This window comes from Strongylocentrotus purpuratus, unplaced genomic scaffold (assembly GCF_000002235.5).
Source record: "Strongylocentrotus purpuratus isolate Spur 01 unplaced genomic scaffold, Spur_5.0 spur5_scaffold_7, whole genome shotgun sequence".
Lineage (NCBI taxonomy): Eukaryota > Metazoa > Echinodermata > Echinoidea > Camarodonta > Strongylocentrotidae > Strongylocentrotus > Strongylocentrotus purpuratus.
In genome coordinates this window covers 10,783,485-10,807,518 of record NW_022145613.1, presented here as the reverse complement: position 1 = coordinate 10,807,518, position 24,034 = coordinate 10,783,485, and the positions used below count along the sequence as shown (strand labels likewise).

Below are 24,034 nucleotides of genomic sequence, written 5' to 3'. Positions count from 1 at the left end.
TTTTAAAGACAAACTATTGCATTGTTTTCAGCTGTTTGGGGTTTTAAAATATTATTCCAACCATCCTTATCTTGGATGCCTGTTTTTGAAGAAAATAACAAATAAATGATGTTGTTTTTGACATCTAGGAAAAGGGGACAGCTGTGTCAGTCACATAATAGTTTAGTTATGAAAAATGGACATGTTCTTGTATGGTTTCAGCTCATTATGTGGATGGAAGGTACATGTTTGGCCAGAAAGCTAGGAAGCCCTATTCTGTGTACCAATCATTATTATAGTTTTAGGTGATTGGTACACTTTGACCCATTATCGGCTATGCATTGAAACCCTAGACTCGTACATTGTGTGGAATATAGGATTCATATGATATACCGTTTGAGACACAAACGTCTACCTTGGCAGTCCACTGCTTGTCCCATTAGTTAATCAAAGCGGGTAAACTGTTAAAATCATGAAAGTCTCATTTATTTCCCCCAAATACATTCTTAAAGAGTGACAGTAATATATTATGTGTAGTGGTAAAAGGCACTTGCAGAGATAGGTACACATTATATACAGACTTCTTGAGTATAATAGGCTATTTTAATTTTGTACTATTATCATTATTATTATTGTTGTGGATATATTTTTATTGTTGTTTTTGTTATTATTATCTTTAAATAATATTGATAATCATTATTATAATCATCATTATAATTATTATTACTACTATCATTATAAGTAGTTTTATTATTATCAATATTATTTGTTGTTGTAGTTCTTATTTGAATGTAATCGGAGACACACTTATATTCAATTTTCTGCTGGATATCTTTCTTTCAGATTGGTTGGATGGTGGGGCCACAAATTTAAGAGCAGGTTTCAAATGAACAATGGTGAGTATAGAATTGAGCTTTTGAACATTTACTTCGAAAGCATGGGATATGAATGAGATATAGTACATGTACGTGTGTGAATAAATTATAGACAAAACAGAGGCTTTATTATTAATCTATCGTTTCATCTACATGTATGCATTTTCCCTCCATCACAACAGCTAGTGGTAATTTAGAATTTCTGGAGTTTGTGTAGATGTTTAATATCATGGAGTTACTTGCATTTTCAACTCATGATGCATACACATTGTGCATATATATATACATGCATGTGTTTGGAATTGCATTCATTGACATTGATGCATGTGAAGTACGGTACACACAGACACAAAGTATTTGAAGTATTTTTGTCCATATGGAAAACGGTGCTCTAGAGGAAATGAAGCTGTTACATAAGTAAGCAAGTAACATACTAAATCAAGTTACTGGGGATGATCACACTGTTACAATTCTTGAAATTTCAATTTGATACTTGTCTTTGTCCTTTCTGATTTCCTTTTTTATTTATTTTTTATTTTTACCTTATTAAAGCGAATAGCTCTCCATTTAAAGTGTGCAATCCGTCATGCCCGCCTTACATAGGGACAGGGCCAGGATACTGCCATGTCTTACCATCCAGTAAATATAAACGTTTTTATGTTGTAAAAACGTTTAAAAAGTCAAAGAGTCAAACTGTGCGTGTGCATGTTTGTATAAATATAGGGAGTTCCCATTTTTTACAACACAATGCTATATGAGTATAGTTGTGTACACAGTCTTGATTGGTTAGCGTGCAAGCACCACTTACATAAAATGGAGTACCGTAATTAACGGTGTATTAACCGCACCTTTTTGCCGCCGAAAAAAATTCAAAGTCGGGGGGTGCGGCGTATACACGGTACACCGATTTTTTTATTTATTTATTTTTTATTTATGCCCCTCCACCTGGCACTATGCCTGGCAATGTCTCCCAGCTCGGTAATCGGTGTGTTGACTCACCACTCGGAAACTAGAACAACATTCAAATTTGTCTGTCATCTTGGTTTGAAAGTAATCTTTCTGATAGATCTCAATATGTAGTTCATAATAATAATTCCTCCAATTTTTCTTCTATTGCATGGTGTACCACAAGGTTCTTTCCTAGGTCCCCTACTGTTTTTTAATTTACATCAATGATCTTACACACACACAAAAAAAATCTCGGCCAATTTTTTTTTTTTTTTTTAAGGACGAAAAAGAGGGGTGCGGTTAATACACGAGGGCGGTTTATACAACGTTAATTACGGTATTTGTAAGCACCTATCTTATTGGCTGAATTGTTATCACTAGACATACAAGAATTATTACGTTTAGTGTTTTTGTGTACTGTGATTGTCTGAAAATCATTAGCGTGCAATATAATTTTTCTGTGTATCTCCATTGTATGCATTGTCTTTGATGTAACTGTGTACATTTTGTGCAATTTGTTAGAAATAAAAAATGGTTTTATTTTTATATAGTATAATAAATGTTGCTTGCTTTTCTTATGTCACTGTGGTTAAAAGTTCGGTCATTAATGTAGTCAAAGGTTTTGTTCAAATTTAAAGACCATGTTGGAAGTGAAAAAGGAAGGACTATACCAACAGAAAACTTATAAGCCATAGATTACAATAATATCCATTTTCAACCTGGACAATCACTCCCCGGAAAATTACCCCCTGGAAAACTAACCCTTTGTTCATTAATTCATCCACCCTGATAATATGTTGGCTTTGATTTTTTTCGGGGGGTAATTGTCATCGAGGAGGGGTGTTGATTGCTGAAGGGGTGTCTTTAGGGGGAAATGAGTAACAACTTTCTGAACATTTGAAATCTAAACCTATGAAAATGGGAAGTTGTGGACCTAAAAACTAGCTATTGACTTGATGACATCATCTTATGCTGAGTACGCATAATCATAATGACTTTGCATTAAAGGTAAAGACCAGTTATGGTCATGCGATTGCATTGTGAAAGAAACGTGGAATTGATCAGAAAAGGTTGATCATCTAGCATCTAGCATCTGCAAGGTTCTGGAATCATCAAAATGATAAGAAATTTGGCCCATTCTTCGTAAAGCTACAAGCACTATACACAGAAAGATGTATATGGGACTACCCTATATCTCTCACAGACCATGAGAGAAACAAATTTACCAAATATATGAATTAGTAGGCGGTTTCCCGGCAATTTTTTTATCATCATGTATTAGTCAAAAAATATTCTTTCACATGATTGGTAATGAGAGCTTCCATTTCATTTTTTGAAATTGGGGCGTTTCCAATACTGGTCTTTACCTTTAACTGAGCATGGCTGATTGCCTCAGCTATATACATGTAGGCAAGACGATTGGGTGCACATGTAATGTCATCACCCTAACTGCGGCAAATGTGACCCCTGTCTACCCATCATTAGCAGGGGTGCAGAAAATAAAGATTTAACTTGCTTTTGTGCAATACTGAAAGGAGAAAATTGATATTCCTTTATATTTGTATTTTTCACGTTCATTCAGCTGTCCATTGATATGAAGTTGTATTTTCATCGGATAGGGTCTTTAAAGTTGAATATCATTACGTGTAGGTGCAAAATCCTTCTTGCTCTTTACTTCTGATTCAGCACAGCACCTATTGCACTTCTTACATATGCAATGTATGCACATGTGACCTTTTGTATTTACTTATTGACCCTATATTTTAAGCCGGGATGATCTTGTTTTCAAAGTCATGTTGAAAATATCCCCCCTTGCGGATCCATTGTGAGCCCACCCCCCTCCCAAAAAATACATGTACCGCTGTTCAGGCATGTCAAAATTGATGTACAATGGGCCCTTTTTGTCTCGCCTGCGTAGCAAAAAGCGAGACATAGGCGCCGCTTTTCCGGTGACGGCGGCGGCGACGGCGTCAACATCAAAAACTTAACCTAAGGTTAAGTTTTTGAATTTTTGGTATAATTTTTAAAGTATAAGTTCTTAGTCAATGAAACTTTGACTATAGGGTAATCAAGTATCCCCAATCATGTGAGTAGAATTTCAGATCACAAAGTCAAGGTCAAAGGTCATTTCAGGTCAACAGACTTGGACTATGTTGTAGCATCATCATCGAAAACTTAACCTAAGGTTAAGTTTTTGAATTTTTGATATAATTTTGAAAGTATAAGTTCTTAGTCAATGAAACTTGGACTATAGGGTTATCAAGTCTCCCCAATCATGTGAGTAGAATTTCAGGTCACTAAGTTAAGGTCAAAGGCCATTTAAGGTCAACAAACTTAGACTTTGTTGTGGCATCAAATAAGATTTTCAAAATGCTTCTTCTTCATTATTTTTCAACCGATTTTGATTCTGATTGTTTCATATGATAGGGCTAGGAGGGATTTAAAATTTCTACACAGAGTCGTGAAATTCATTATCTATGCTAATTTATGCAAATTTATTCGAAATCACAAAAAAGGCTTCTTCTCCTTCATTTCTCGACCGATTTTGATTTGGTTTGCTTTATATCGTAGAGCTAACTTTGGTACACTAAACTTCTACACAGAATTTTGAAATTGTTCTCGATTAATTAATTATGGTAATTTATGCAAATTTATTCGAAAAATAACAAAACTTGCTTCTTTTCCCTCATTTCTTGACCGATTTTGCCTTATCTGGTAGAGCTTAATTTGGAACAATAAACACAGAATTGTGAGATTTTGCTCCATTGATTATTTATGGTACTTTATGCAAATGAAATGAAATTATGTCCCTTCCAGGGCATCAAATTTCTATTTTTTGACCAGTTCAAAAGTGTACCACATAAAATTTACGATATTTGTTGTTGTGAGATACGGATGAGCGCTACGTCATTGACGTTCTGGTTTATCATATTGAATTGCGTTATGCAGGCGAGACCGCCGAGAGCGTTTCCCTTGTTTATAATGTAACCAAATTTAAAGCACACTTGTTTTGTTAGTGAAGTGCCTTGATATGAATTGTTTCATTCACCTGCTATGGATAATTGTATTTCAATAGTCAGAATTCATTAATACATTAATTGTTGCTAGGTAAGACAAACATTACGGCTTGTCCTACTTAAAGGTAAAGACCAGTTATGGTCATGCGATTGCATTGTGAAAGAAACGTTGTGGAATCGATCAGAAAAGGTTGATCATCTAGCATCTAGCATCTGCAAGGTTCTGGAATCATCAAAATGATAAGAAATTTGGCCCATTCTTCGTAAAGTTACAAGCACTATACACAGAAAGATGTATATGGGACTACCCTGTATCTCTCACAGACCATGAGAGAAACAAATTTACCAAATATATGAATTAGTAGGCGGTTTCCCGGCAAATTTTTTATCATCATGTATTAGTCAAAACATATTCTTTCACATGATCGGTAATGAGAGCTTCCATTTCATTTTTTGAAATTGGGGCGTTTCCAATACTTGTCTTTACCTTTAACAACGCGAAATGTATGCAATTCACATTCTAACTAGTATAATTATTTGTAACTGGCAAATTAAATAATTTGTAATGAGGCACTTAACAAAGATTTGTGCATTAAATTAGATTACATTACTAAAAAAGTTTGTTTATTGTGAGATAGCCCAAACTCCCAAAGGCATCACTATGAACATGACAGACAAAAATGTGTGGAACAGGTGTCACATGCATATTCACCTTTTAACATAATAGCAGTGAAGGGATGTTCCTTTGTCTACCTGAGGAACTGTATATTTTGTCCGCTTTCTTTGTCTGTCATGTTCATAGTGCATATGGAGCAAGTTATGTAGTACATTGTATCTGCAATAAAAGTTTGTTATGAAATAGTTGAAAGACCTTTTAATTAAATGTGATATACCGGTTACAAAAAAAAAAGGGATGATTGGCTATGCCTTTGTCACAAGGAATGCCAGAGGCATACTATAAATAAGCCACTTCAGAGAACGCGCACTTCTACTAACGTCCCACTTTGTGAACTTTAGAATAATCACTGTCAAAGTGATGGAGGTGCTTCGATCATGCATGCCTTTTGTTTGCTCTTTTGATAAGACCTCTTTCACCTGTGTATCAGAGAATGTGCCGGTGGTTAATAAATGAATGATTACATACCTATCCTGAGCACGAATCCAGTATTTGTCACGGTTTTACAGTTTTATACAAGTGACCTTTATCTGCTTATGTGCAGATTGTATCTTTAAAGTGACTTATTTTACATGTATATGTATTTTGGTCAACTGAAAAAGGTTCAGTTTGTTTCATGTTGGAATTGATATTGACAAATTAACCAACATGTAATTTATGTAACATACTACAATTCCATCCTTTGCCTGTAATACGAGTTGCATCTCAAATTCATAGGTGATTCCATTTGATTCGGGGGGTAATCTAGGATTAAAATAAGTTCAAAGTTCAAAGTTCAATTTATTTCTCCACAAATGCAAAACATAGGGAGCTACATAGAATAAAATACATACATACAATACAATAATAGAACATGTACAATGAAACGACTCCAGTTGGAGCAATGTATGTTTTAAAAAAGAAACAAATCAGCAAATGTGGAAGGGGTAGTCAAAAATCAAAAATGATTTGTCGAGGACTACCCCCAATAACTAAAAAAAATTATACAATTAAAACTTAAGTAAATATAAGGTAAAATGTGAGGTGGTACCAATAACGAGAAAGAAGAGGGAGAAAATATCAAAGACAGGGGGGGTGCATCTACCTATATGTGAATGTTGTAAAGGATGGGTTACTGGAATAATCTCAACTTAGCCTTAAAAAATGGCGGCTCCTTGTTGTTTGGTGTTGTTTGGTGACGTCGATCTGGCGCTGCTCAGTGGCTGCCGGGCTCACGATCAATTGGGCAAAAAGAATTTCCGTTTCGGTTTAATAAAATTTGGAGTGGACGGCTTTATTATTATTTATTATTATTATTATATTGGACTGGAATTTATTTCAAAAATCTTATTTTGTAATGTTTTTTTGTTTCCTTTTGAATAGAGCTGGAGTTATCCCCAGGCATTGCTGGCTATCGCATCAGCAATCCCTCCATCTTTGCTACGTGTCCTTTGAGAGCAAGTCTAGATGTAAGTATCGTTTATGCCTAAATCACCTTTTTAATGGTTGCAAATGAAAAAATATTTTACACTATTGAGTTGTATTAAATATCAAAAGGGTCACATCTGAAAATTGTCAAATGGTTTCATATTTCTGTTGCCTGTTGCAATTCAAATCCCGTTTTTATGCACTTTTTCTCAAAATGTACTGAAAGATAATGTAGTTCTATGTTAATCACTGATGCACTCCATTTTATTGGCAAAATAAATACAACAATAATTGTCTGTATTTTTTTTTTTTTTTCATTTTTAGAATGATTGCATTCAGTGAAATCCCTTTTTGTTTGTTCTCTATCTCTCTTTTCTCTCAATGTTTGCATCATTGTTGAGTATTCCATGATGGTTTTACACACTCCAGTTTTTCTTGTCATCCATCTATGTAAAAAAAAAAAAAGAGTATAATTGAACTATTGAGAAATGATACTTCTATGCCATCATTCATTAAAATAAATAAAGGCCTAAATACAGTCTTTGTTGTGCTCCCCCCAAAAAAACACAACAACAACACAGCAACAAACATTTGATCAGGTTTCTTTAGTGGTGAAATAGACAGGTAGTTAAGCACATTCTATTAGCTGCTGTGACGTTTAGGCCAGAAAGGACCTTAAGCTTTGATTTCAGATTTGTGTTTAGATATTTAGATTCAAATTCCGTGGAATCGATGAACTGGGACCCGTTTCACAAAGCCTTTTTTCAATGACAAATGACAAAAATCAGTGACAAATCTGCTGATAACCAATCAGAAGTAAGGATTTCAGTAGCTTATAACTAATGACAAGTTTTGTACGTGAAATGGGTCCCAGAACATCAGAATAGCTGGCACATGTGCCTCTTGCCGTACTGGTGGAGCAATATAAGAACATGCGTGACATGTTTCATTTCAAGTTCCTTTTTTGCTACCCAAACTGAAGAATATATCCTACATTTCCTTGTCGCTTAGGTGTTCCGTATGACCAGCATGGCCGAGCTGCGCGCCAAGTCGATGGTCCTGACGGGGTACCTGGATTACCTCTTGGGTCATCACTTTGGCAAGAACAGCGCCCATCGGAAGAGTAAGGAGTTCATTACCATCCTGACCCCCTCCAACCCCGAGGATAGGGGTGCCCAACTGTCCCTCTACTTCTCCATTCCGATCAAGAGGATCCACAGTGAGATGACCAAGAGAGGCATTGTGGTAAGTGGTTTGCGAGGATACATACATACATACATATTGATATTTATAAAGCGCCTTTACAAAAACACGCTCAAAGCGTTTTACATTAGTAAATAAAACAGACTAATTATTTTGCTCTCCAAGTGCATACACTGTAAATTTGTTGTGTAAAGTTGTGTAAGATAATTTAAAACAAAAAAAGGATATCGTTGTCGAGGTGATAGAACTGCATTGCTCGGTTTCTAGCGCATTCTGTCACATGAATAATTGTGCAGCTAAGGTCCAATTTGATGTTCTGATAAACCTGTGTATGAATGCACATCTGCAAAAATCAATCAGTTGCACGTTTTGGCCATTACAAGAAGTTGGTTACTGATGTAGACAAATGCTCATGTACCTTAACAGCTCATTTTATGTATGTTATTACGAAATAAAATAAAGAAGTCAGTCAGTCACTCAAAAGTGTCTGACAGTGAAGTCTAGAAAGTAAACAGGTTTCCTTGCATAATTTGAATACTAGGACACTGCTAATGTTTAAATTTCACAGATAGTCTTCTTGTTATTCTTACTGTTTGTTGTCTTTGTCCATTTATTTCATCAGTGCGATGAGAGGAAGCCCAACGTGATTCGCATTGCTCCTGCTCCCCTGTACTGTAACTATATGGACGTGTGGAGATTCATGGACGCCCTTCAAACCATCATGGATATCGCCGAGAACCAGCCCGATCTGGACTCAGAGCTTGACTGATAGAACCGGTCCGATCCAGAACCTCGTTAAAGGCTCGCTCAGATATGACGTCGCAAAACCACAGTTTTTTTTCAAAATGATGACTTAAAGCCCCTATGCACTAGTTTGGCATAGAGGGATTAGACCATGGACCTAACTCCCTGCAAGGTCACTGGCAGGTGGTTATCTCATCAAACCAGCTCTCAATTAACATAAGAGAAAGGGCATCATGGGGGGATCAAAGGTACCGCTTTGGCATTGTTGGCTGTATGAGGGCGCAATTAGCTATAAGTAGTGCAGTGGGGCTTTAAAGTGTGATATGCTTCATATTTCTGTATCTTATAAAACAGAGCTCAGCGAATACATGCAAGTACTTTGTTGCGCTCAGTTGTCATTCATTTACATGTAAAACAAAACATATGGCAGCTCTTTTTGCGGCGGTTTACTGTGTCATATCTGAACAAACCCTAATCAACGAAGACTACTACATGTGCTAACAAGCACATATAAAGGGGATCATGCACCCCTGTATATGCATACAGTAAGAGATGGTTATGTCTTATTAATCAAGATTTGCAATTGATCTAGGCCCTGTAACATTTTTCTCCCCCAAAATTAATCCGATCTCTTTCTATCTATTGTACTTTTGTGAAATATAGTTACAATCGATTTTATGTTACGGATAGAAGCCATGAAGGTAAGATACAATTGTTAGCAGCAAGATTGGATAAACAATGAATTTTAATGATTAATTGTATTAAAAAGCTGATTTTTTGTGTGTTTTTTTGTTGATTTTTTAATTTTTTTTTTAATTATAATTGTTTTAATAGTTACAGGGCCCCGGGGGGATCGTTAGTCCTCCCATCAGTTGCAAGCTTGCACACTATAATTCTCTTTACTTTCAGAGTTGCAGTTGTTATCTAGTTGCAACTGCTTGATAGGATGGCGCCCTAAGCACTGTTTTGAAGAGTTTAGTTTGATAATTCATCACGATTCCTTACGTAATTGCTGCAAAATACAAGTTTAAGATTGATTAAAGGACTTTGGTAAAATTGAGTCAATCAAAATTCATTTTGAGCTGGAGCACAGAGTCCGGATAAAATAGCAATTGGCATATTTGTATCAAATATGTGAAGGTTCTCCAAGTTTTGTAACTTCTCAGGAATCATGCCTATAAAGCTTTAATGTACATTTTTGAGAAAGCTAATTAAACTTGTAAACTGCTCAGTTTGTACATATGTAGTAAACGCAAAAGACCAGTATTAATTGTAATCATGTGGTTGGTTAATATGTGCTTTTCTGTGGTATTTGTATGTTCTAAAAGCACAATCATTGTATTTCTACCGGATTCCAAATACTGTTGAGTTCCAGACTTTTAAAGACTTTCCCAGGTAAACGCTTCTGTAGAAGCACTCCATAATCAGATTATAATTATCCACAGTTTCCAGAGGTGTGCTCAGTTCTATAGAAACGTATCCGCTGAATAGCGTTTCGATCATGTGATACAATGCATTCCTACACACTGAACCCACTCTCCAGACATACGGCTAACCCGCTGAAGTCCATTAAAACCTTAAAGCCTTTTGTAGAAATAGACTGGTAATCGTTTACCTTCCAGGTCTATTCTTGGTAGACAAGACTGCTATTTTCAGGGTATCCTGTAGAAACACAATGAACCAAATTCCATTCATGAATATCACACTTCACCGTGATTTGTCAGTTGGAAATTCTTAATGTGATGTAACTTGTTTTCAAACTTCAATGGATATAACATGTTTTGGAACCGAATTAGCAGCCTTGTGTATATTGTAATCGACTTAATTTTTTTTTCATGGCAATATTATTTTCGTTTTCATTTCATATCATGACCTTTTTGGCCTGGAAACTGTCATATATTTACATTTTCAACTTACACTTTCAACTTACATGCGATAGGTTTCCTTGCTCATGGACAATTCATATAATTCTACTGAACAAAAGGGGGAAAAAAAGAAGATAATCTCACGCTTCAGAATTACTTTTCGTCTTTTGTCGTTGCTTAATGTGTAACAGTCCTGGAGTAGGTTTGTTTTGCCTCCGCAACGAAGTAGCCAGAGGCATTATTTTTTAATATGCTATTAACCTATCAAAATGGAAAGAAGGATCCTGGAAATAAATCTTTATTAGGAAAAAAAAACAGGGAAGAGACAAGGAATTTCGTTTTCAAATGAAATGCTAGAATGCTAGAAATCCTTTATCAAACGAGTGCAAAAGTAATAGGAATATGAAATTTTAATAGTTTTACATGCTAGTAAAACAATCCTCTGAAATGCATTAAGTAAATATGTGGCTTCAGATTTTATGACCACAAGAATACAGGCTGATAATCTTATATTCATCCATCTTCTTGAAATAGTTGTTGGGATGGAGGGACTCTGATATGTGACATCAATCAAACCTAAGGTAACTTGCCAAACACTTGAAACTTCCTTATCCATTTTGTATATATAAATAACTTACTCTATATCAAACTGAATTCACCACTTATGGTTATTTCCATTCCCATTTTATGCATGTGTTTGTTTTATTTCCTTGGATTCATTACATAATTAGTTATTTTTCTTCCTTGTTCTTTTTACTTATGAATCTGCTTTGGATAAAAACTGTAGACTGCCACATTGTTAGGAGGGGGGGGGGGAGTGTGTGTTTCCACTTAAATAAGATTTTGGTGGTATCGATACAATGAACCAATTGAATTCATATATATATACTAAATTTTCAACTTTCTTTCAGCTCCTTAACTTAAAGGACTTATTAAAGTTTACCAAAGAAACTTCTGATGCAATTGACCTCATCAAATTTAATGTGCTAAAAAAAATCCACATGAAAAATGAGGATTCAAGTTTACTTTGCCTTTGTGTGAATTATTCTATTCATCATTAGTAAAAAATACCTGTACATGTATTCAAATAGGAATGGTCTGAAGAATATACAATTTTCCTTTTTGTTTGTGAAATTGGTAGCACATCTCTACCTCATACTCTGAAACATAGCCGTAGGTTTGAATCTTTGATGAATATCAAAATCATGGGAGACTCAAACTATCAGACATGATGGGGTGAATGAATGTCAGTTTTCCCACTTTTTCTCTTCTTTTACTGTGTCATTTGTAAATTTATTCATAATGCACGAATTGAAAGATACATATACAGGTTTATATATCAAAGTATTAATCGTATTTATAATTTCTCTCTCTCTCTCTATATATATATATATATATATATATTGAGTGGCTTTTTCAGTTTTTGTTTGAATAAGAGTTATTCAATGTTGGGAGATTTATATTTTCTAAAATAAATGGCATTATTTGAAACAAAACTCTGTATATCTTATCTTATATGGAAGAACATAAATAGCCTTGTATGACTAGGATACTAGAATTAAGAAGGGACTAGTCAGGATAGTACTTGATCTTTGTTCATAATTGCCCATAGACTCAATATTGAGAGATTTTGTATTTTCTAAAATACATCGGTGGTATGTCAAAAATTACTTTATACTTGATATCTTGTGTGGAATGAAATTTATTGAATGCCAATTATTAAAGTTATTGGTATTAATCAGGAAAATTAACCAATTTTTTTTTAAAGTCTGGATATAATTGATGTATATATGTGTACTAAAGATTTTGATTGAAACAGATTTTATTTCACATGTTCTGAATGAATTGGAATTAAATATCTTGTGGCACATAACATTGCACTGCACATTCCTTTTTACTTTGTTTTTCGTGAGCAAGAATGGTGATATTAATTTTTTTTTAAAGAGTATTTTAGATGTAATATTGGATGAAATTTGTGAGACAATTGCCTTAAGGAGTATAGATGATGTACATTTCACTGCTGCGACTCGGTTGTGAGTTATGAAAATGTTTTGTCTTTATTGCTGACTTCTTTGAACGAATTACTCAGAGAGGTTGAGGGAATTTAACTGGAAAAAGAAACAAATCTGTATAGTTCAAAAGTTCTATTTTTGTCTCGTGAATAAAATTCTGCTGTGCTACAAATTTTATCATTGAACATTGGTGATGATACTTTCTCAGTATTCAAATGAGATTGTAACTATTTAATTTAGCTGTGAGGAATGGATATCGTTACAGGTAAATGTGCAACATCAAACTGTTTGATTTCAATCAGTGATTGACGAATTTATTTATTGACAAATTGATTGATTAATTAATTAATTGGATGATTTATTGAATGATTGGTTGACGGATTGATTGCTTGGTTGATGTGTTGATTCATTCCTTCATTCATTGGCAGGTTTGTTGATTGATGGATCGGTTTATTGATTGATTGACAGATTGATTGGTTGTGGTTACAGGCAAGCAATAACAACAAAAGACACAAAACGCTCGTTCAAATGTTTTTTCATTTCATACTAACAATATTCTCTAGAAAGACAAACAGATCAGTTCCTTGGAGCATAATCGCAATAAAATAAACCTCAAACGCAGTCCTACACCAATAGCCGCAAAGTCAAATCAAGTCTTAACAATTGTATTTGTAATAAGATTTCAAAACCTGACTCTTATTTTGTTGATAACATCTATTGTTATCACATGACAAGAATTATGCGTTCTAAGCTTTAATACAGACATCGTTTCATTTTTGTTTGTAAACACTCCAAATAAAGTCTCTAGTTTTATAAAATATAAATTGATCGCTCAGGAGTTTAAAAGTATTTAAGCAGGATGGAACGCGGTCCTAATCCACCTCACTTTCTGTTGTGCAATTTCGCACCCTGAATATATGAATTTCTGCCGAAACATTGAGCCGGTTTCCGTTTAAATGTGATACCTTGGTTGGCCCGAAGTATTGTATAACGACCAATGGTTAACTTCTCCAAACCTAGACTATTATAGCCTCGTTTCTTAAAGATTTATAGTTCCTAAAAGGAATACATAATGCCGAAGAAAATTTTATTTGATATTCTTTGAGTTTTTGTTGTTAAATAGTGCGAATATCGCTCTGACCTTTGGAAATTGGGCACAAGTTCTTGATAACTTTCTATTGAAATAAAACCAAACTATCGATAGACTAATTATTATACCGCGCACACTAAACTGAATACATGATGCAGGAGAAAATTTCAATTGAAAATTATTTGAGTTTTGTTGTTGAATAGTGCGAATATCGCACGGACTTTTGGAATTCGAATTATTACTGACTAACGCAAGTTCTTGATAACTTTCTATAGAATTAAATCCAAATAATAGATAAACTAATTGTTATACCGCGCACACTGAATCTATATCTATTATGTCATCCGTTAACTATTGTAGTGCAAAATGGAAGACGAAACTTGAAACCGTGGATGACTAGGTCGTTGCTTGCAGATCGATGTCGATGATGAGGGGTACTTTCTTGTGATGAAGCCACTGGGCCAAGGCACGGGGAGCGGCCCAGAAGATCTCTTCTAGGACGAAGGCGATGGCGAGCTGCATGGGGATGGTTAAGAGATCGCTTGCCGGCATCGACATCACCAGTAAACATAACTTCTCCTAGTGTAAAAAAAAGATGACATGCGAACAGATAGCAGATGGTGGAGAGGCAACTAACTGCCCATGTATTATATTATTCGTATTGGAGGGGACGGTCTTTTAAAATGCACCGAAACATTGAAAAATAGTCATTTCAAGGATTTGCAGGAAATGTAAATTTACGATCTTCCCAAACAGACATATAATTAGTTCAGTATGTAAAGGAACGAATAAGCAAACAAATAATGACTTTCTATTGCCCTTTTTTCGTTCTTTCTCTCTCTCTCTCTCTCTCTCTCTCTCTCTCTCTCTGTCTCTCTCTCTCTGTCTCTATGTCTCTCTCTCTCTCTCTCTCTCTCTCTCTCTCTCTCTTATACCTGTATAAATCTACTGAGTATGCCGACTACATCACATCACATGGAACTAGTTTCTGAAGACCTGGGCCCCGTCTTTAATATAAAGAGTTGCGATTGATCCAAATCAACCGAAAGTCCTCCAATCAATCGCAAGTTTGCAGTCTCCTATCTCGTATTAGTTGCGATTTATATCAATCGCAAATAAGTTGCAATTAATCGCAACTGTTGATAAGACAAAGCCCAGGGCTCAATTATGACGCAAGCTATCATCTCATTCAAAGCTGTTAGGCAAAATACAACCTTCACTACAATTCAGGGGCGTAGACAACGGGGGGGATGAGGGGGATGCATCCCCCCACCTCACAAGGTGGGGGGGGGGGGGGATGGCATGTACAATCATCCCCCCCCCCCAGGTTTTGGGGAATGATATTTGCTTACTTAATAAGTCATAATGATGATAATAATAGTAATAATAATAATGATAACAATTATGATATTAATAATAATAATAATTATGATGATGATAATAATAATCCTCATCATTATTGTAATTGTGTTTATTGTTATTAGCCGCATTCACACGGTAAAAAAAAAGAAAATCTTACAAGTATTTTGTGGTTATCTTGTGGTTTGGAAACCACAAGATAACCACAAGATTGAACAGGCGCGGATCTACGGGGGGGGGGGGGCCCAAAAAACAAACCCCCCCCAAAAAAGGGGAAAAAAGAAAGAAAAAAAGAAAGAAAGAAAAAAGAATGCACGCTTGAGAGAAACCCTTTCAAGTGCAAATATTGTGAGAAGATATTCAACTCATCTGCATGGTAACTTAACCAAACACATGATAACTCTGGATATAACTGTGTATTTAACTGTTACTTGATTTAAAAAGACGTTATCATGCACTGCTTTTTATGGTCTCCATCGTGTTAATAGATGCCAGGAAAACATCACTTACGGGGTTAAAAAAAACACCCAAAAAAAAATCGGCTCGCCGCTTCGCGGCTCGTAGACGATGCTCCGCATCGTCATTATTGGTCAACCCCCCCCCTTAGCAAAAAGCTAGATCCGCCCCTGAGTCATCCCCCCCAGGTGTTCGAACCTGTCTACGCCACTGCTACAATTATTTGAAGTCAGTAAAGATACAGAGAAGAGGGATTTTCAAACTTGACGTTTACCAATATCTCGTTTCTTTATAAGTTTTTAGAATAAATGGCTTACATGAAGGTGGCAATTTCCATAATGCCCGAAATTTCTTAAAACAGAATTGTCCGTGTCATCCCTTTGATTTTGACGGTACTCCTATCTCAACATTTTCATATCTTCAAAATCAACAGCAAAATAGTAAAGGCATCTTCACAATTCTTTTAAAATAATGAATTAGTTTAGCGAGATTAAGGGTTATAATACCTATGCATTATTGGAATGTTGTAATTGCGATGGCTCAGTGAAAGAGCAGTGGTCTCGTAACCGGGAGGTCCCGGTTTCGATTCCAAGGGGATGCGCTAGCGGCCTTTGGTAAGACATTAGTCCTCGTTACCAAGTCTCTCGGAGAGGATTTAGAACAGTCGGTCCACTGGTAGATTACTTATATACAAAGATACTTAGCAGTCGGATAAAACAAACAAACAAACAAGTATATGCGAGCAGCAATAATAATATTATAAAACTACAGCATGGAGAAAAAGCGTAAGAAAATTTACCTTTGCTTGAGGAATTGATTTGCCATCTTCGAGCGAGAAATGCGAGAGTGTGTTGAATATACTGATTACATCCGGGTCGTACTTGCCCAAAACCTCCTCAACACTCGCCTTCAGATCCATGTACCTGGGAATAAAAGTGTAAAAAATGAGAATATATAGTCCATTGGGATACTTATGAAAATCCTTTATTCTCAAAAGAAAACATTCGCCAGGTCACGCAGAATTATGACCACTCAAAATTGAGAAATAAACCATCCAGTATAGGCCTACAGTTTTCTATGGTTAAAACATGGAAAGTTATGCAAAATGTATAGATACGACACACCATATTAATTATTATTATGGGGCATAACAATTTGTTAATGTCATCGAAAATAAAGCAACTATTTGTTGGCGCTCACCATGGAGAGAGTTTGATCTCGTCATCAGTATCTATATTCATGACGAGGCCGGCCTGATGAGCTCGAGCTGACTGAAGAAGGAGTAGGGTTTTCTCAAAGAGAGGGCTCTGCGTTATCATCTGGAACTTGTGCTTTATGACCCGCTGTCTGTCCCTGTGAATCATATGGAAAGAGGTATAAGAGAGAAGAAGACAAATGAAACAAAGAAGAGAAAGGGACCTCAAGTACAGGTATCATTTTTATGCACTTTTGTGCTGTTTTTATTCTTCCTTCCTACATGAAAGCAGATACATTTTGAAAGGAAATGATCACACTTGTTAGTATATTTCATTGTTGTCCACCGAATCTTCAAAATTTATTGACGCAGGTTTATTTCGGACGGGGGGGGGGGGGGGGGGGGGTGAGGGGGGGGGTGAGGGGGGGTGAGGGGGGGGGGGGGTGAGGGCTTGGGTTGGAGGACATCATTGAATAAAACATAACCTGAAAATCCCATTTTGACAGTATCCAATGGTCTCATTAACGTTCATACTACATCGTTTCAATGAACACAGCTCTGGTTACCTATCGAGTCGTTCAAGATCCTGCAATGCTTCTCGAGCCAACGTCTTCTGCGTCTTCTGGAAATTTTGCTTGATGCCTTCCAATGTTGCCTCTGCGTCAGGCCCTACCTCTAGGCTTCGTTTGCTGCCCGACGTGGTAGCCTGGGGCCGTTTCACTGGGAGGAGAGGATGTTGAACAAATAATTATTGTGATAACATTTGTTTTAAAATGTTTTCAAAGATGGCCAAACAGAATTGGCAAAGAATGTACAGAGCAAATGACACAAGCTAAAGTCGGTAGCTAGCACACGAGGCGTTTGTCATTTGCTTGACGCAGAACTGTGTCAGCGACTGTCTTCGACGCGCCATCTAACATACAAAAAGAGTTAATGCAAAACGGACATAGCAAACATTGGGTTGAGTAGCGTATGCCCTGATGGTCTTCTCAGGCTCGATTTGCGCAGGCAGTGGGCGCAGATAATATGGACTTTTAGATTTGCACGTCGACATAGTGGACTGCTACGTGTGACGGCCTTTTAAGGCACTGTGACTTCTGGCACTGCCAGTACTTTAAAAGGACGCCACACGTAGCAGTCCACTATGTCAACGTGCAAATCTAAAAGTCCCTATTAATCCAGTTGAAACGACGTCTCGTTTGCAAAGGGCACGACGTTTAACGTCTATGCTTCGATTTATTCTGGTGAGTTGGCTCAAGAGTGGTTCACTTGGAGGAGAGAAAGTTGGATTAATAGGTTGAGCAGTATACTTGTGATAGGATTAAAATATTTAAAAGGTTTTCAATGCCGGGTTTCAATGACGGCAAAAGGGATTGGAAAGAACTACACACTACACACATTCAAGTGAAATGACACAAACTATAATATTTGGCTTAGAAAGCTAGGCTCAACCGCTGCGCTCCTTTTATTGCCTGATATGTGCTGGCTTCGTAGGCATCATGGATGTACCTATCACAAGGGTTACACGTCCATAAAGGCGTTTTGCATGGAGGAGAGAAAGTTGGACAGGCACTCGAGGAACTTAAAGGCAATCTGTACTAGTGTACAGGAGGGATTAGACCACCCTGCAAGGTCACTGGACAGGTGGTTATCTCCTCAAATCAGCTCTCAATTAACATAAGAAAAAGAGGATCATGGGGGACCAACGGTTACCGGTTAGGCATTGTATATTATATAGAGGGCGCAAGTAGCTGTAAGTAGTGCAGTGGGCCTTTAAGATATCTTACCCTTTTCGTCACTGGCTACACCGACAGTCATCCAATACGGCTGCTTCTGTTTATGCTCGATGTGATGATGCCATTTCAGCACAGCATGGGCGGGATGGGCCGCTGTATCATAATATAAAACAAAGGCCAAATAACGATCGCAAAGGCTTTCGAGAAATAAACTCAACGGCAGTACCAATACCCTGTTATATATCTCATTTCTCTATTGTCATCGTAATTTTCGCAAATTTAAAAATCGGTGAGGGAAAGGATGAGGGAAAGGTATGATAGGGTGATATTGCCTTAGACATTTTTCGAAATTGTTTGCGAACGTGCTGCCCCGGAGTAGATTGTTCATTTAACCTTACTGAATCGATTCCTATGTAATTATATGAGAAAACATGATATATTTCTCCTATTATTTAACACTTTACATTTAAACATACTTCCTCCCTCAGTAATAAAGTTGAAAAACCTGATAATATGAGTCTATGTATTCATGTGTCTCCTCAAATTCTATGACTTTGTAAGCGCTTTGGTACTTTTTGTTTTAGCCCTCCAAAATAATCGGGGGAAACTTGTATACAAGTCAGGATTTAATGATCGGGTTATGATGCCGTTTCATCACATCATTGGTCGGATGGGACGCTGCATCATTTAAAAAAAAAAAAAAAAAAAAAAAATGCTTATTCTTAAATCTATATATGCGTTGGACCTCACTCCCATAAGTATTATTCTGAAAACGAAGGCTGGGGCCATTAGCCTAAATACTGACTCGAAAAAATTAATTTAAAAATATTTTTCCTCGTTGCTTGTCAGAGACTATTCAGACATGTTGGAAATGTGAGTGTATTGGTGCTTTTCTTCGTAGTTGATTCTCGTCTGCCACCATCCATCTTTTCAAAAATAATTACGGTAATTAAGATTCAAGAAATTATATTACGTAGCATTACTAATCGTGTGTGGGAGATAATTATCTGGGTGTTATTTTAGATTGTTCTTGTTCGGTCGAGCAAAGTGAATATATTAATTTAACCTAATACTTTTATACACGACAGGCACAAATAAACAAATAAGTAAACGTGTTAATATATTAGTAATTGAATAGATAAATAAATGAATATACGAAGGAATAAATAAATAAATAAATGAATGAATAAATGAATAGATAAATAAATGAATGAATGAAAAATTTAATAATAAATAAAGGAACAACCTACCGGATAGGAGTGTTGGTACCAAGCTGTGTCGTTTTCCTGATCCTGGAGCTTGGGCTGTTAAGAGATCATCCCATGTTTCGACTCGATTCTCACGTTCAAAACGAAAGCTTCTCCTTACATTACCATGGTAACCGAATCTGGAAGAACACCATTTTCAAATTCAATAAAACATGGTTCTTTATTATGTTCTTCATGTGCAATTGATTTTTTTGAACTACTCAAAAGAGAAAACAACTCAAACACTTTAAGGAAGAGTTTGCAAGATTAAAAGAATTCTAAAAAAAAAAGTTATTTTAACGAAACGATTTGAAAATATGTATTATCGTAATATTTCCTTAGTTTGTTCGATGTTGTAAATTGTGTGATATGTATGCGGAATTATTTTATAATCAATAAGTTCCTCGTAAGGGAATAACAAAAATATTCACGTGCAAACAAAATAAAAGAAAAAAAATGTTCACTTTAAATAATGATGTTCATATTTATAATACTCGTGGGCGAGACTCTTTTCATTTTTGGCCAGTTAAGACAAATATATATTTGAAATCTGTTAGAAACAATTTTCCTGTTATTTGGAACTATTCCTTCCGAAATATCCTCATGCAAGTCTTTAACATTATTTAAAAGAAAATTAAAGCAGCATCTTTTATCGAAATATCATTACTTCTTGTACCCATATTCATATTATACAGCATTACATATAACTGTTTTCGAACCTATGATTTTGTAATGATTATTTCCATTTGTATTACCTGTCATGAACGATGTCCCTGTCGTGTTTTGTCATATATGTTTCTTTTTTTAGTTTTGTTTGTACATGTAAATCTCTTATATACTGTTTGGGGAACTATGCCTCCACAAGGTCATTTGTCCTTATATTTTAGTTCCCTATTTTCATTTTCTTATATATTGCAAATGCTTATTATTGTATATACCTTTGTATTGTTTTTATTGAAAATGGAAATGAATAAAATGAATGAATGAATGAACAGTTGGTTTTAGAACGTTATGGTTTCAACGATTCTAAAATGGGGGGGGGGGGGGGAACACTTTGGACCTGGATACGCCTTTGAATAAAAAAAAATCAACCACGAATCAATGTGACTTACCTTTTGGAAGACCAAGGGGCGGGGCTCGGTGATTGGATGGCATCCCCCTTCCCCTGCATGCTTAGGGTTGACTTGTTTCCTGCGGGTAAGGTGGGCTTAGAGCTCCTCATATGCCCCAGGCCAAGCATGGCCATGGCTTGGTGCTCACCGGAGCTGACTGTATCGGCAGAGGAATGGGCACGGCTTGAGGACTGGGCACGGGTTGCTTCCATCGCTGTGTGCACCGGCCGGGTTGGCTTGTTCTCACTGCATATACGATATTGATTTTTAAAGTATTTCAAGTCAATATAGATAATCTAATTCAATTCGATTCAATTCAATGGAAATACTGAACTCATTCTTATCAGTCACCTCCACGTTTTACAAGTTAGGAACGTAATATATATGACATACAGATCATGATTATAATTCAAGAGCATGATGATACAACACAATGAATAGGAAGAATAGTATGGGGAAATTGATTATTCAATTTTGTTTGGATGATGCCAAAATGTTGTTATCTAAAATGGGTCGAAATTTGATCTATGAATGTTGACAGAAATTTTGCAATTTCGATAGACCGTATGGTGGCTACGATTCATTCAAATTTTGTTGATTTAATTTATGTATGATCATGATGGTGTTATTGGTGTACACATTTTTATTTAGATACAAGTTTTACGTCCAAACATATATAGGGATACTTAAAAGAGAAACATGGATAATGAGAAAATTAATCCCTTCAGATAACATATCGAAATTGTTTGCGTTAAAAATTCCACATATCAGAGAATTACAATTTATGGATTTTCTTGTTCTTTTGAACTCGATTGTCCAAAATATCCTTTATATCACATTGCATTGTTACCCTATTTTTACAAAATATTTCCGGAAATCAGTCATTATTTTAAACGAAAGTCCCCAAGTATGAAAATGCATGGAAACTGAATGGACTAAAATATTTGGTTTCATGAATTTATAGGAATATAACATCGTTAAGAATTGTTTACTTGAATGTTTAATGTATTCATCTTTTTAACATCACTGTTGGAATCATACAAATACCTTATTACTGCAGGCTTCTCCCAGATGACGTCACGGTACATGTGTTTGACCTGGTCATGTGACAAGGGAACACGTGACCTCACGTCTTTGCTCTTGATGTTGTGAAGTGCATTGATGATCTTGAGGATACACCTGACCTTGCCAAGACACATGTTCCTCTTTCTCTCGTAAGCCCGCCTGTGGAATCAAGACAAAGAGAATGCAAAAGGTAGAAAATCGAATCATAATCGTCGAAATCAGCATTATCATTTAAATAATAACATTTTCTAACATATCTTTACAATAATACTTCCAGTCATCAATTGCTTTCATGGAAGTTAGATTCCTTTCTCTAATATGTAAATTTTGATCTTGTATTTTGAGAACAAAAATAAGAAGGGAAGATCTGAATCTGAAGAGTCCATTGTCATGTCGGCCCACATTAAGACTGCTCCCCCTGTTCCTCCACCAAGGTGCTGTACCACCACCCCCCCCCCCCTCCCCCCCATCACAATCCTCCACCAAGGTGCCGTGCCCCCACCCTGGACCTACCCTACGTCACGCCACTGCTCACCTTTCTGCGTCCTGTATGTCTTCAATGGTTGGTTTTCCACCGGGTCCTGGAGTTCCGGAAGGACTACCCAGGGGTGACCATGAATCAAGGATCGGGGGTACAAGGGTCAGAGAGGATTTCCTATTATTCTTCTCATTTTGCAGCTTCTTCATCTCCTGGATAAAGTAGAATGATAGCAGAAGATTTAATTTGAAAGAAGAAATATCCAACTTTAAACAAAAATACATGTTGAAAGATAGAATGACAACACATTGGTTTATATATTATATTCCAATAATTCAGTTAAACCCGACCCATGCTTTATGATTACGCTTACCTAACAGACCTGTGACTAATTTCCTTCGACCAACCTGATTTTGAATAAATGCTTAAAATGTTAGTATCAACCTTAAATTTTTGAATAATTCATAGATACCTTGGTGCGAATGGTGTGATATTCTTACAAAAATCATTCCCCTTGTAATAAATATCGCTTTAAGAATTATGATTCTTCTTCTTATTATTATGTCTAAAAATGAATGTTGATTTTTCTCTTCCTAACGCGAACGGTGAATTAACGGGAACTTAAAGCCTTGAAGAAGAATAAATTGATTAATTGTTTTATATACAACTTTCAAGACTGTATTTTCTTTCAGATTCTTAATGAAAGAAAGAAAAACCAATGAAGTGGCGGATAAAGGTGTGATAAAGCATCACATCGACAACAAAAATATATATATATTTTTTAATATAATATATATATATATATATATATATATATATATATATATATATATATATATATATATAAAATATTTTTTTGGTTGCTGTAGTTAAAGATCCGCTCATACCTTTAATTGCTTGACACTCTTCTCGTAGCTCTGTCCGCCCCTCTTTAACTTCAGCAGTATCTCCGACTCCTCCAGTCTCTGCTGTATGTAAGCGAATCCTGCCGTGATCTGAGCTCGTTCACGAAGCTTCTCATCCACGTCCAGCTCCTTTATGCGTTCTTTCGCCGTCATGTCCTGTAAACAAAAATTTAAATAACAAAAAAACATTACGTGTTAGAGGTTACTTTCGATTGGTAAAGGAGTTGAATTTTATTTTGGTTGGAGTCATTTTTATTTATGATTTCGTTTTGGAGCGGAAAGCAACGCATTGAAAACCTGTGAAATCCACTTTCAAAAGAGTAGTCAACCACTACTCTTTTGAGAGTGTTCCTCGATTGATTTATGAGTGGATTCGACTCCAGAACGAAGTGATCCATATTATGACTACATTTAGGAGCGGCGATTTCTTGTCAAGAGGAAGGGGGTGGGTGGGAGTGTGGTGTGATTTACATTTGATGAAATAATGCGATCGAGCGGAGAGGGGCTGTACAACCCCCCCCCCCCCACGACCGAGAATGTTTTGCGAATTCGCAAAATAATTTATTTGCATTCTTTCAAAACCCCTATCAGATTGTGTATCATTATGCAACAGACCGCGATATTTAAAATGATTATTGGTTGTAACTTTGTATTTTTTTTCACGG

The 24,034-nt window shown here is 36.1% G+C and overlaps 2 protein-coding genes across 2 annotated transcripts in view; one reads left to right on the top strand and one right to left on the bottom strand.

Moving 5' to 3' along the window:
* Positions 1 to 9,015, top strand: part of LOC754267 (kynureninase) — a 44,079-nt gene extending 35,064 nt beyond the window's left edge. Inside the window, exons 11-14 of the mRNA XM_030973716.1 lie at positions 823 to 875; positions 6,858 to 6,943; positions 7,914 to 8,147; positions 8,728 to 9,015. Of these exons, the coding sequence (XP_030829576.1) occupies positions 823 to 875; positions 6,858 to 6,943; positions 7,914 to 8,147; positions 8,728 to 8,874 (520 nt within the window). The 3' untranslated portion in view covers positions 8,875 to 9,015. The remainder of the gene's footprint in view (positions 1 to 822; positions 876 to 6,857; positions 6,944 to 7,913; positions 8,148 to 8,727) is intronic.
* Positions 9,016 to 14,156: 5,141 nt separating this feature from the next.
* Positions 14,157 to 20,068, bottom strand: LOC105443411. Its single transcript, XM_030973683.1, has 6 exons — positions 19,813 to 20,068; positions 18,614 to 18,715; positions 17,393 to 17,546; positions 16,832 to 16,984; positions 16,431 to 16,554; positions 14,157 to 14,395 (listed from the first exon to the last, which is right to left on the bottom strand). The coding sequence occupies exons 2-6, from the start codon at positions 18,642 to 18,644 to the stop codon at positions 14,213 to 14,215; spliced, it is 645 nt and encodes a 214-aa protein (XP_030829543.1). The 5' UTR covers positions 18,645 to 18,715; positions 19,813 to 20,068; the 3' UTR covers positions 14,157 to 14,212.
* Positions 20,069 to 24,034: the final 3,966 nt, after the last annotated feature.

Excerpts from the sequence above, each read along its gene's own strand:
- LOC105443411 (XM_030973683.1), bottom strand. The coding sequence starts at position 18,644 with ATGACTGTCGGTGTAGCCAGTGACGAAAAGG. Across the intron at positions 16,555-16,831 it reads GAGATCAAACTCTCTCCATG|GTACATGGATCTGAAGGCGA; the intron begins GTGAGCGCCAAC and ends TTTTATTCCCAG. Across the intron at positions 14,396-16,430 it reads AATCAATTCCTCAAGCAAAG|GAGAAGTTATGTTTACTGGT; the intron begins GTAAATTTTCTT and ends TTTTTACACTAG.